Source organism: Episyrphus balteatus, chromosome 3 (assembly GCF_945859705.1).
Source record: "Episyrphus balteatus chromosome 3, idEpiBalt1.1, whole genome shotgun sequence".
NCBI classification, from domain to species: Eukaryota; Metazoa; Arthropoda; class Insecta; order Diptera; family Syrphidae; genus Episyrphus; species Episyrphus balteatus.
In genome coordinates, this window is record NC_079136.1 from 6,067,708 (window position 1) to 6,081,250 (window position 13,543).

The window sequence follows — 13,543 nt, forward strand, 5'->3', positions numbered from 1 at the left end:
GAGCTAAGACAATAAGCTTTCAGATGATATAAAATTTATATAGGTTGTCATATAAAAAACATGGATTTGAAGGTGATAGAATAAAAATAGGTAGATTTTTTCTATTTTATTTTTTTTTTTTGCAAGAAAAATGATCTTTTAAGGTTTCACTTCTACCACGTGTTAATTGCACACATGATTTTTTTTTTTTTTTTGTACTTTTTAATGGTTTTGAAGGCATCGGCACTGGTCTACTTTACGCATCGAGTTAAAGAAAATTTATTTTTTTTCTTGTTAAATTTGAACATTATTGGCTTTGTATAATGTATATGTAGTTTTAAAACTTAAATTTTTGCCAAACCAATTTTTGAAAGCTTGCATGGTTTAATATAATAAAAGTATTCTAAGTAGTTATTTTTTAAATATTTTGTTAGTCATTGTTTTCTTCAAAAATAAACTGCAGTTACAACTAAAGTTATTATATAAAAAATACAAATTTTGAATTTATTTGATTTTGAATCATAGCCTGGAAAAAATATTTAGATAAATTCTATTAATTGGCTTCGGTTGTTGTCGATGGTGGTCCACCTAGTTGAGCATGTAGAATTGGAACATAGTCATCAAATTGAGCTCTGAAAAAGTTTCCAGCTATAGGTATTCCAAGATTGTAATCCTTAATTAGATCACGTGCTTTTGTTCCAGGACGACCTTCTCTTGAACTTAAAAATGCATTTCTTGTAAATAAGTAAATACAAACTAATAAAAACAACAAACTTACCTATTTGGAACAAAAGTATCATTTTCAATAATATTTGGTTGCTTGAAAACAAGGAAAATATAACGATGTAAGCCAGTTCCCTTTGGTGGTCCAGCACCAACATAATCGTAGATGATTTTTCCTTTAGAAATGTCCTTGCCAGGAATGTTCACAATCAACCAATGACGGAATTCACTAAATTTACCCGGTGCATCTGGATCAGTCAAAAGAATTGTATAAAGAGAATTTTCATCAGCATTCCAATCCAATTCTGGAATGTATTTAACTTGTTTTGGAGTTAATTCATTTCCTAGATCTGCCATTACGTCTTTGCTGTAAATGACCTAGGTAATTGACAAAAAAATATAATTCAATTAAATTCAAAACTACAAAGCTTTGTTGTTTTGGGGGAAATTCTATAATTTTACAAATAATTTTTGTTTTCTTTGAAGACTCGTGTGAATCTTTTCGGTTTTTTTTTTCTCATTAAAATTAACATTGAAAGGTGTAGTAGCACCAGAAGTCGGAATAAGTTCAAACAATATTATCTCCATGAACATTCTCACCATTGTGATTTTATGGAATTTGATTTACATTATTTACTTTTTAAAATCACAATCAAAATGTTGTATTCTTTTTTTGTTCATAGAATTTCACACTCATTCAAGTCACACCGAATCTATTTTTCTCTGACAATTGAATAACAATAACAACAAACGTAGACTTTAATTCTTTTATTTAGTGGTAAAGCATTACCTCTAGTAATTCTTTGGGCGCTTCATTGACCACATCAGGAACCACTCCATATTCTTCCATTTTCGATTTTACCAAATTTTCATTACCAAAAGTGTAACCAAACAAAATAAAACACAACAAAAGGTTGAAAAGACCCATCTTTATCCGCGATAAAATTAAATGCAACTATTGAATGAATTTCCTGAAGCTTAACTTTGAGCTCAAATTGACTCAACAGAAATTAATTTCCATATAATTGACTAAATCAAGGTGTTATGATATTAAAACTGGTTTTTGGTATAAAGGTAAAATATTGGTCTCGGTGAAACTTTTCAATGTTTACTTGATGTATTGTCTAGTTAGGTTTTAATTAATTACACTGGTCAACAAGGTTTTTGCCACAAGAACCAAAATATACTTTTCTGAAGGTTTTTGGGTTGCTGACTCGAATCCACAATCAGAAAAATTCTATTAGCCTTCGTTCTTGAAATACTACCGTTATAAAATGCAAAAAAAGGGTTTTTTTTAACGGTTATATTTCAAGAACGGAATCTAATAGAATTTTTCTGATTGCAGATTCGAGTTAAGCGACCCAAAAACCTCTGGAAAAGTATATATTGGTTCTTGTGGCAAGCATTTTATGACCAGGGACTTAAACTTTAAATTAAATTTAGTTTCTCTTTGGCTTACTAACTGAAACTTAAGATATCTCGAGCAATTAAAGAGATATCGGGAAAATTTTAACAGTTTTTAAAAGAAGAATATCTGTTCTTATAATCACCGTTACAAATTTGTTTATAATGAATTACCCCGCATAAAAACAGAAGCTCGAAAAAAGCCAAAATGACGTTTTTTAGCATTTTATAACGGTAATATTTCAAAAACGGAGGCCAATCAAATTTTTCTGACTTCAGATTCGGATTTAGCATCCTAAAAAATACTAGAAAAGTATATTTTGGTTCTTGTGGCAAAAAAAAGTTAAATTTTGTTGACCAGTGTTATCTTTCATTCCGAACGATAAAATAAACCAGACAGGGAACCATTGTACTGAACAACTTTCAAGATCGGGTTTAAATCAAGGAACGTTCCTTTTGTCTCCAGAAATAAACCAGTTTGGAATTATTGCTTGTTATTACTTTGTTGTCTTATAAGTACACAGAAAGGTTAATCTCTGTGAACACTTTTTTTACACTCAAGTGTGTAATGAAACTAATGAAGCATTGCAAAACCTACCAACAAATCCCACCATCAACAATAAACTGTAAGAAAATCTACCATATGAATTAAATGAAGATCGATTATGCTATAAAAAGAAGATACCAATCATCACTATCCGTGGTCGCCGATGAGAAAACATCGGTGACCAGCCACAGGAGTTAGATTAAAATATTAGAATACGATTAGTGTGAATTTCCACCAAAGTAAAAAAGGGTCATTCCTGATTTTAATGTGGAAAAATGAAGAAGTGTTTAAAAAATGCATAGAAATTTGTTTATTCTTTAATCCTATAGTTATAAAAACAAAACCAATCAAAATAAATTGTTTTTTAACCAGAACAAACAATAAAACTCAGTCTACAACATCATTAAATTACACTGGTCAACAAAATTAAACTTTTTTTTGTTACAGAAACCAAGGTATACTTTTCTATAGGATTTTGGTGTGCTGAGCTCAAATCCGAAGTCAAAAAAATTCTATCACATCATGTTTTTGATCGTTAAAAAATCGAAAATGCCGCTTTTTACCAGTTTTCGAGATTATTTCTTAGCTTTTGGTTATTTGTTTTAAATAAATTTGTAACGAGAAATCTGAAATTGAAATCAACGTGTTTGGTATATCTCATGTTTATTTACTTTTAATAGCGAATCTCGAAAAGTTCTTTGTTAATCGCTTTCAAATTTTGACACAACGTTCCATTTAGAATTTTGCAAGTTTTTATATTTGCGAAGGTGGTGAATCGCAGTGAGATACATCAAAGCGTGACCGTGTCAGATACTTATACTAAATAATTACTAGTGAGAAAAATTTTTTTTCTTGTTAGAAACAAGATAAGAACTTACTGGAATGTAAATGAAACGTTGTGTCAAAATTTGAAAGCGATTGGCAAAGAACATTTCGAGATTTACTATTAAAAGCAAATAAATATGAGATATACCAAACACGTTGATTTCAATTTCAGATTTCTCAAAGAAGATATGAGATTTTTAAAAGATTTAAACGGATTTAGAAAGACAAGATTAAGTTCTATTAGAAACCGTTACAAATTTATTTAAAACAAATAACCAAAAGCTAAGAAATAATCTCGAAAACAGGTAAAAAGCGGCATTTTCGATTTTCTAACGGGATTATCTCAAAAACTGTGATGTGGTAGAATTGTTCTGACTACGGATTCGAGTTATTGTTGTTTTTAATACGTAAATTGTTTTTATTTAAAATATCTCGATGTCGTTTTTTTGTGCAAAATCTATATAGAGAAACAAAACAACACACCTAGTTTTGTAATAATTTATTTTTTTTTTATTCACATTTGGCCCAATAAATATGTGGGTGACTGTAACTATGTATGATAAATGTCAGAAAGCGAGCAAAAGTTCAGTCTGGTTGAACAAAAAAAGCGTACGTAGAAAAAGCGTCATTGTGTGAGGTTACACAGATTTCGTATGGTTGAACTTTTGGCAGTTGTCAAAATTGACGGCAAAGTGTGATTGTGTTTCTGCTTTAAACCTAAGTTATCTCGGTCAATAAAAGAGATATCGGAATGATTAAAACATTTTTTGGAAGGAGCAAGGTAGTTCTTATAGACACCGTTACAAATGATTCTCAAATAAATTGCTAAAAATTACAGCTCATCCTCAAAAACAATAAAAATAACGTTTTTTTGCGTTTTATAATGGTAAAATTCCAAAAACTAAGGTCAATACATTTTTTCTGACTTCGGATTCAAAATCAGCACTCCAAAAATATTCAGAAAAGTATATTTTGATTCTTCTGCCAAAAAAAGTTAAATTTTTTTGAGCAGTATTATCATTGTAGCCAACCAAAATATTGAATTCGTCAGGTTATAACTGAGATAATTTTGGACGTGCAAGAAAATTAATATACCAAAACGTAGGAAATTTAGAGTTGTATCAATGTTATTATAAGAACTTTTTCGCTCAGATGGACCTATACTGAAAAAAATGTAAAACTCATGATCACCTCCAAAAATTTTACATGTTTTCGTCAACAACTTTTTATAGAGCAATATTACAAAAAAAATTATAAAAAAAGAAAAGTTTTTGAATAGAGTTTTCTACAAAACAAGACAAAAATCCGTTCTACGATAAACAGGAGCTGAGAAAATCACAAAAACATATTTTTTTATGTTCGTCTCAATGCACCTTTTTATATGAAATATCAAATTCAAATCCTTTCCAAAAATTCTCAGATGACCCATTTTCAGCTCACTGTTTCCTGTAGGGTAAGGTGGTATAAGAGTGCGCATTTTAGACAAAACACCAAATAAAACAATAACAAAAAGAATTTAACTACTTTTTTATATATAGTTTTTAGTTTATAATCAAAGCAACGAAAAAAACTTAAAACTGGTAACAAAAATGTATTAATTCAATAGTTATAAACAAAATACTACATTAGGTCATTTGCGCACTCTTATACACACTATTGTGTAAGTGTGCGCGGCTTAGTTTGTAAGAGTGCGCAGCTGCGTACAGGTGAAAGTTCGCACAAAAGTCGCAAATAAAACTGCCTATCTTTAAATAAACAGAGTATTTTTCAACTCATCACTCCTTGCATGAGGAACAATCAATTTAGTCTTCGATTAATGGTTCCGAGAAAATTTCAATATTTCCTGGTTACTTTCATTCGCTTGTTTTTTGTAAAACTTGTATTTGGTTTCTTTTTGGTTGGAATTGCTTTTTTTAGCTGCTGTTTTCTGGTATATGGACAAACGCCAGTTATTTTGAAGCATTTGATAGCATTTACCGGTTTTTTAACCCGCGCACTCTTATACATCATCATGGTGCGCACTCTTACACGTTCAGACATGTAATCGTAGAATATATATGTATTTCACAATGCACTTTATGATCAATCTTACGTGTTCCTTAAATGTTTCTTTTTGTCGACTTTTCAATGTCCCATACTTTGTTTATTGTTATTTTTTGTTGTTAAGCGGAAAATTTAATTTGTTTGGCAAGAAAAATTGGAAAAAAAAGTGACAAAAAACTTAAACTTAAATAGCACCTCTGTTTACAAACACATTTACATGAAATCTTGACAGCAGATCAAACTCACTTAGATCTTTCCAAAATAAGTGCATTCAGTCTTATATTCCCTTTCAAACCGTAGAAAATCGCTTTGCGCACTCTTATCAACCGCGCACTCTTATACCATCCTACTCTACTAATACAAAGATAAGTTGATTACCTTAACAAGCCGATTGATGCCCAAGAAAGATGTTGGATTACCAGTGAAAACTGTTTGATTACCGGCGAAAGCCGTTTGATGCCAACACGTAGCTGTTTAGCGGTGGTTTGTTTATATTAATTTTAACCGGGTTTAGTTTGTAGGTGCTATATTAGCAAACTCAGTCTGTTTATTTTAATTTTACACGAGTCTTACGTTGTTTTTAACCGATCATTTTTCTGCGTGTTTAAGCGACGGAACATAGGTATATTATTGTATACATCACAAAAAAAACTCTAGGTGCCCGCGAAGTTTGCTCATCAGTGGAGATCTTATTGATTAACTTCATCAGTTTTTGATAGTGGAAATTATCTTAGATCTGATAAACGGAATAACTCTAAAGAAGAAAATAACATTTTGAATTCTCTTCGCTCTCAGGTTAACTCAACAGTCAAAAAAATGCTTTATCAAAAAAAAAAACAAAACAAAAATTAAAATCAGGAGAACGATATTCTCAATTTGCCGCTATCAACTTCTGATAACAACGAATAACCAAATAGCTAATAGTTTATGAAGCACTTTGTCTTTTAAGGTTAGTTTTATATTTCTCGTCAAAAGTGTTTGTTGTTTATTATTTGACAACAGCTAAACAATGGAAGCAGCTGGTATTGTTCCCGAAATAATTGATGTTCCTCCAATTCAAGTTTTGAAGGTACAATACTTAACTAAAAAGGTTTTTTTTTTAATTTTCGAGTTTTTTAGAGTTTAAAAATTATTCAAACTATCAAAATTTTTAAGAATATTCTTAAAAAAAACAACTACCTATAAATTATTGTTAAAAAAGCTATATATGTATCTCTTGAGTTTAATTGTTTGGATATTCTAAATCGAGGTTTTTATCTCAGGAAAAATCACAAAGCGTCATATTATTAAAACTTAAATTAGATATACTTAAAAGCTACATAATATTGAGAAAAGTGTTAAAGAAAAACGTCACAGGGATACAACTTCTGCATAATATATTTATAAATAAATTAGCGACATTAACAGGTAAATAACAAAGTCATTCTTGGGCACAGAACTTCCATTCTCCTTCGTCATTGTGTGATTATACATAGAAAAATCTAATCACATTTATTAAAAATAGAACAAAGCATATACCAACTCAATGTTGTTATGAGCATGAAATTGCAATATTTTTTGGGGGTTAAAATTTAAGCAAGCTCAATTTTCGCAAATCATTTGGTAATTTGTCTTTTTTTCATGTTGTTTTTATCCTATTTCGATAAACGACTGAATAACACTGGCCAACAATTTTCAACTTTTGAAAAGTTTAAAGAAAGATTTATATCTAATTTTATAGATTTAGGTTCAGTTAGCTCAAAAATTATATTGGTTTCTTTCTAGCAGCTCTAGTTTTTGAAATATTTAATTTTTCATATTTGGGGAATATTCATACTAATTTTTCAGTTTTCCTTATTTTGAGCGCTTATTCGAATTTTCCAGAAAAATTTATATTTATAAGGGTCAGTAAACCTAAAAATCACATTCATTTATTTCTAGGAGCTCAATTTTTTGAAATATTTAAGTTTTCCACATTCTGATGGTAATTTCGTACTAATTTTAATTTTATGCTTACCTATTTTAAATGTTTGTTAAGATTTTCCAGAAAATTTTTTGTCGAACCTATTGCATTTGGGCTCACAAAGCTTAAAAATCACACTGGTTGGTTTCTAGAACCTCTAGTTTTTTTTAGATATTTTCATTTTTCACATTTTGGGGTGATTTCATACTATTTATTTTTTTTAGATTTTATTATTACAAGCGTTATTAAAGTTTTGCTGGAAAAATTTATTTTGAATGTATTGTACTTTGGTTCAGTAAGTAAAATAAAAATACAAAAAAAAAGTTTTTTGCATAAAAAAAAAATTTCACAAAACAAATTTGTATGAATTTCCATGCCTTTTCATGTATGAATAACTTAACAACTAGATCTGCTAGAAAAAAACTAATGTTTTTTTCGAAATCAGTACCCTAAATTTAGTAAGAAATGATAAACAACGAATGTATGTGTTGGCCAGTGTAATCTATCAATATTATTATTTTTAGGTCACCTACCCAAGTGGAGTTACGGTTGATAATGGAAACGATCTTACACCAACTCAAGTCAAAGATCAACCATCCGTGATGTGGGATGCTGATGAAAATGCACTTTACACACTAATGTTGGTTGCTCCAGATGTGCCAGAAAAAATTAAGGACGCTTTGCATTGGTTGGTTGTTAATATTCCTGGGAATGATTTATCTAAAGGACAGTCTGTAATGGATTTTGCTGGCTCAGGGCCACCATTAGGATCTGGTAAACACCGTTACATATTTTTGGTTTTTAAACAATCAAATCCAATTGAAACAAATGTTTACATTAAGGAAAAGTAAGAAGTGATATATCTTTGTAAAACTTCTTTTTAATTAGTTTATTTTTTTTATATTTTTAGAGAAATAGTTGGACGATTTAAATCGAAAGTACGTGATCTTATTAAGGAACATAATTTGAGCGATCTAGTTGCTGGAAATTTCTATCGAGCAGAATATGATGATTATGTTCCTATTTTGCGTGCGAGTCTTAATTTACCACCAAATTTAAAATTGTAATTTTTGTTAGCATTGATGTAAATAAAGTAGATTTTTTTACAAATATGTAGCCATAATTTTCTTTAAAAAACGACATAATTTTTATAAACAAAAAACAGAGTGATGACATTTTGACGACGGTTTTCAAAAATTTTTAGAGAACAAATTTATTTATTGTATAAGCAGCTACTATTTATCAGTTTAGTATGTTGATTGAACTTAAAGTTATTTTAGCTTTAAGTAAAAAAACTTTATATAAAATTTTAGTTCGTTTCGTTCGTTCGCCATTTTTGCAAAACTTTCAAGGAATAAATAATTTAAATATAAATGACTTACACATACATTTTTTTAGCTAGGTATTTGATAACATGCACTTTTTTGCATTTTTAATTCAATATGGTGAATCGAGCTCACTCACGATGTAGAAAAATTGCTGTTTTCATAAGAGCTAATTTTCAAATAACTTGTAACATACGAGTAATTCGAATGAGGTCGGCTTAACGAGGCCGAAAATTCCCACTGAAAGAACTGACTTGTGTTAGTTAAAATATAGTTATGTAAAAATTATTCGATTTTGACCAAATTCATCATATTTGAAAAGCAATATTTTGGAAACCCTTAAACATACAGACACGGTTTTAGACTGAAGCTATATGATTTATTAGTTTTAAGGCCGTGATACATTGAAGATTTTTATTTAAAAAAAGTATTTTACAAATATTTTCTGTAGATAATTTAGCGCGAATTCTTATAACATTGACAAAAATATTTCAAAATTTCCAAAAATATCATCAACGAAAAAATTGATTTAAATTTTTTTTAATATTTTGAAACGCACAAAAATATGTTTTGTTTTTTTAATTTTGTAAATTTTGAATTTTTCGGCAACGGGGTAAATCTCTGGGACACTGTTTTTTCAATATTTTTCATGGGGAGCTAAAAGTATTTATTATAATTCGGAAAAGTATACACAATATTATAATTAACATTATAGAAGCTAAAAACAATTGGCCAATGAGTTAACGAGTAATCTGCACTAAATTTCAAGAAGATAGCTGTATTATTTTTTTTAAATATGTTACGCGTTTCGAGAAAAATTCCTTCAAAATGTTCGTTACCTACTGCGGTAGATTTGGAGCGCATGGGTTTGAGGAATTTCTGGAACCTTTTGAAGTTTCATACAAAAAACCATTTAAAATAGTTTCTTCAAATGATGAATTAGTTTTTTAAGCAAAAAAAAAAAAAAACAAAAAAATGCTAAACGCTTCGTTACAAAATTGAAATTTAAAATGGGCCGGTCTTTTACGAGAAATACAGAAATCTAAAAATGGTTCTATTGCAGGTGTAGCGTTTAAACCGGTTCGAAAAATTCTTGAAACAGTGCGACTTGGGCTCTTGAAGTAACATTCCATCTGATTTTAAACCTCTTTTTGTATGAATCTTCCATAGTTTCAAATCGTTATAAATCATAAATCTTATCGCAACTCATTTAACTGCAAGAAAAAACGTTAATTAATTTCCAGTAAGCTTTTGTTGTTGAATTGTGTATTAAAATTTTGCTGACGGATATACTTACTTATACTTTCTCCAAAACAATGTAAAAATTTATTTCTCTAAGACGCCAAATTCATCTATTGCCACAAAAGCCGGTCACTGAGAAGCTTTCATTCTGTCAGTATATCTAAGCTGATAAGGGATCAGTGTCTCCATAACCTTGAAAAGAAGGAACGAAAGAAGAATCGTTCAGCAGTCGAATCTTGAATTAGATTCGGTTACAGGTTTGACAAATAGTGTTTTCCATGCACTCGGCAAGAGGTCTGAAATGGACTGGTAGAAAATGTTACGCGTTTCAAATCTCTAATTATTATCTTATTGTTTAAATAAACACTGAATTACTAAGCAAAGAGCCCAGAGGTAACACAAAAATCTATATTAATGAGACGATCTTTTAAAACCTCACGAAGCTTAAGTAAGCTTTCAACAGTCAACTAGAAAATTCAGTATTTATAAGCATGCAACATGTCAGTTTATCGAACTCAGCTACGGTGTAATATAAAACAAATTAACCAGCAATAATTGTCAACAATAACAACAATTGTAATAATCTTTCCTTTATTTACACCAACATCAATAGAAAGTACTTAATTTTTTCTTGATTAATTAAGTTGTGCAATCAAAGTAGGAACATAATCATCATATTCAGTTCGGAAGAAATTCCCTGCTACTGGAATGCCTAAATTGTGTTCTTTTATAAGATCACGAACTCTCGATCTAAATCTTCCTTCTATTTCTCTAAAAAATCAAATAAATATTAATTAACATTGATTAAGAAATATCAAACATTTTTAATCTTACTTCTCCTTAATGTAAACATTCGTTTTAATTGGATTTGATTGTTTGAAAACCAAATATATAAAACGATGTTTACCAGTACCTGATGGTGGTCCCGCTCCACAAAAATCCATTACAGACTGACCTTTGGACACATTATTTCCAGGAATATTAACAACTAACCATTCTATAACGTCCTTAATCATTTCTGGTAAATCTGGAGAAACCAACATAAGTGTATAGAGTGCATTTTCATCAGCATCCCAACTAACTGATGGTTGATCTTTGACTTGTGTTGGTGTAAGATCATTTCCTTGGTCTACTATTGCTCCACTTGGGTAGGTAACCTTAAAATTTAAATTTAAAAGGTCAAATTTTCAATTTATACTGAGTTAAAGTTGTGTACCTTTAAAATTTGAGTTGGTGGAACATCAATTATTTCGGGTACAATACCGGCTGCATCCATTTATTAGCTGTTTCCAACAAACACTTTTCCCTACAAATACTTTCGACAAGAAAAACAAAACTAATCTTAAAATTAAAGCAGACATAAACTACTCGTATTTTGTTGTTATCTGAAATTGATAGCCCAGAATTGAAGATATCGTTTGCTGATTGCAAGCGACAGCGAGCCTACGTAAATTAATTTGTTTTGTGTTTATTTTTGATTAACCAACAACTGTTAAGAATTAAGATTTCCTGAGAGCGAAGAGAATTAAAAAAATTGATTTTTGTCAAATTTCATTTTTTCTTTCCCATGATAATTTTTTACTTTGAAGTCCCTTGCGTTGAGAGTACAAGGGGTATCTTGTCCTTTTTTTTTGAAGACGCACATTTCAGTATTTGATAGGGTAGCAATTAAGGATTTTTTCTACCAACATTTTTCTTTGAAATCGATTATTTTGAAATCGATTGATTAAAACAGCACTTGATTTAAAAAAATGCAAAATTCAGGAAAAAGGTATCATTCATAACTGTAAGTGTTGCCGTTGTTTTTAAATATTTTTTTTTTTATTTTGTATCAGTTTTTAGAAAATTTCCTCCATCTCTCAAACGGGGAGAGAATTCATGCAATATTTTATAGCGCCTGAATTAAAGTTCTAATTCCAATTTGGTTACTCCAATACTTGAAAGTTAAAATAACCCGTGAATAGGTGCCTTAAAAGAGTTATGATTTTAATTCTCACTCAATTGTTGTTGAGTGCTTTGTATTCAAAACTCATATAGGTTCTTGACAAGTTTTATTTCTTCTGTTTTCTATCTGTTCTCGATATTAGATAAGAAATATCAATAAGTATAAATGACTAGGCTGTAATAATTTCACTCGCATGTACGTTATTTGCTGACACAATTGCAATTCTAAAGATAATAATAACAAAATGCAAGAAGCTAAAATTGTCCCTGATGCAATTGACGTTGCTCCAACTAAAGTGCTGCAGGTGAGAAAAGCAATTTCCATTTTCTTGTAGATTTTATTTATTTTATTCAAATTCTATTCAAATTTGCATTAATACCGTTTTTTATTTAATTTTTCCGTTGGTCTTAAATGCGATACTTATTATTCAAGTGGACATGCACTTCTCAATTTGTGTCTCTTATTTCTGCATTGGGAACAAAATTCAATAAAAATGATTTTTTGTTTGAACTCCAAGCTCCAAGTTTGATTTGGCATCGATTTAATTTCAAATCTATGAATGATCTCATTGATTTTGGACAGATTCAGAGAGATTTAGAGTTATTAATGTTTCTAGAGATTATCACATGAGATATTTGCACGACGAATTTTCTTGAAAGCTCCAATCAATTCAATGGATAGTTCATTTTATCACAAGTCATCAATCATTTTTGATATCAAATGTTTAAAAATCATTTTGATAAAAGTGCTTAAAAGAAATTATATAATTTGTGTTATAACTACTGTGTTTTATCATCTTTTGTTATTGTAATTTGTTTGGAAAAATTAATGTCTATAAAGTGACTTAAGATATCTATGACTTTAATACTTAAAACAGATAACCTATCCAAATGGAGTAGTGGTTAAACAAGGAAACGATCTCACACCAACTCAAGTAAAGGATCAACCTACTTTGCACTGGGATGCAGATGAATATAAACTTTACACACTTTTAATGACTGATTTGGATCCACCTAGAGAAATGACGGAAGTTTGCCATTGGCTAGTTGTTAATATTCCTGGAAACAAGATATTAGAAGGACAAACTGTTATGGAGTTTGTAGGTTCAGGACCGTCATTGGGTAGTGGAAAACATCGTTATGTGTTTTTTGTATTCGAACAAGCAAATGCCATCAAAACTAATGTGTTTATTACGAAAACGTAAAACATTTTAAATTTTAATATGAAAAACTAAAAATTACTAAGAATAATTCTATTTCAGTACAATTGAAGGACGAATTAACAAAGCGACACGTGATTTAATAAAAGAATACAATTTGGGAGTTCCTGTAGCTGGCAACTTCTATTGGTCAGAATATGATGATTATGTTCCATTTCTACATGCAACTTTCAATAAATAATAATTTCATTTTTTTTTTTCAACAAAATTAGAAATATAAAATAAATGTACCTACATACATAATGCATAATATTTTTGCTTAAATTATTCCAAATTGTTTTATTTTATTTTATTTTATTTTATTTTATTTTATTTTATTTTATTTTATTTTATTTTATTTTATTTTATT

At 29.5% G+C, this 13,543-nt stretch overlaps 5 protein-coding genes across 5 annotated transcripts in view; 3 read left to right on the forward strand and 2 right to left on the reverse strand.

Moving 5' to 3' along the window:
- Positions 1–13,543, forward strand: part of LOC129914005 (stage VI sporulation protein D) — a 208,497-nt gene that overhangs the window by 117,178 nt on the left and 77,776 nt on the right. The gene's annotated exons all lie outside the window — the stretch shown is intronic.
- On the reverse strand, positions 416–1,694 carry LOC129914021 (protein D3-like). The gene is made up of 3 exons (XM_055993050.1): positions 1,493–1,694; positions 758–1,080; positions 416–698 (listed from the first exon to the last, which is right to left on the reverse strand). Exons 1-3 carry the CDS (start codon positions 1,628–1,630, stop codon positions 533–535), a joined length of 627 nt encoding a protein of 208 aa, XP_055849025.1. The 5' UTR covers positions 1,631–1,694; the 3' UTR covers positions 416–532.
- LOC129914016 (phosphatidylethanolamine-binding protein homolog F40A3.3-like) lies at positions 6,370–8,551 on the forward strand. Its single transcript, XM_055993046.1, has 3 exons — positions 6,370–6,590; positions 7,988–8,310; positions 8,374–8,551. The coding sequence occupies exons 1-3, from the start codon at positions 6,531–6,533 to the stop codon at positions 8,528–8,530; spliced, it is 540 nt and encodes a 179-aa protein (XP_055849021.1). The 5' UTR covers positions 6,370–6,530; the 3' UTR covers positions 8,531–8,551.
- On the reverse strand, positions 10,666–11,348 carry LOC129914019 (phosphatidylethanolamine-binding protein homolog F40A3.3-like). The gene is made up of 3 exons (XM_055993048.1): positions 11,247–11,348; positions 10,865–11,187; positions 10,666–10,801 (listed from the first exon to the last, which is right to left on the reverse strand). Exons 1-3 carry the CDS (start codon positions 11,304–11,306, stop codon positions 10,666–10,668), a joined length of 519 nt encoding a protein of 172 aa, XP_055849023.1. The 5' UTR covers positions 11,307–11,348.
- LOC129914017 (phosphatidylethanolamine-binding protein homolog F40A3.3-like) lies at positions 12,155–13,461 on the forward strand. The gene is made up of 3 exons (XM_055993047.1): positions 12,155–12,279; positions 12,853–13,175; positions 13,237–13,461. Exons 1-3 carry the CDS (start codon positions 12,220–12,222, stop codon positions 13,373–13,375), a joined length of 522 nt encoding a protein of 173 aa, XP_055849022.1. The 5' UTR covers positions 12,155–12,219; the 3' UTR covers positions 13,376–13,461.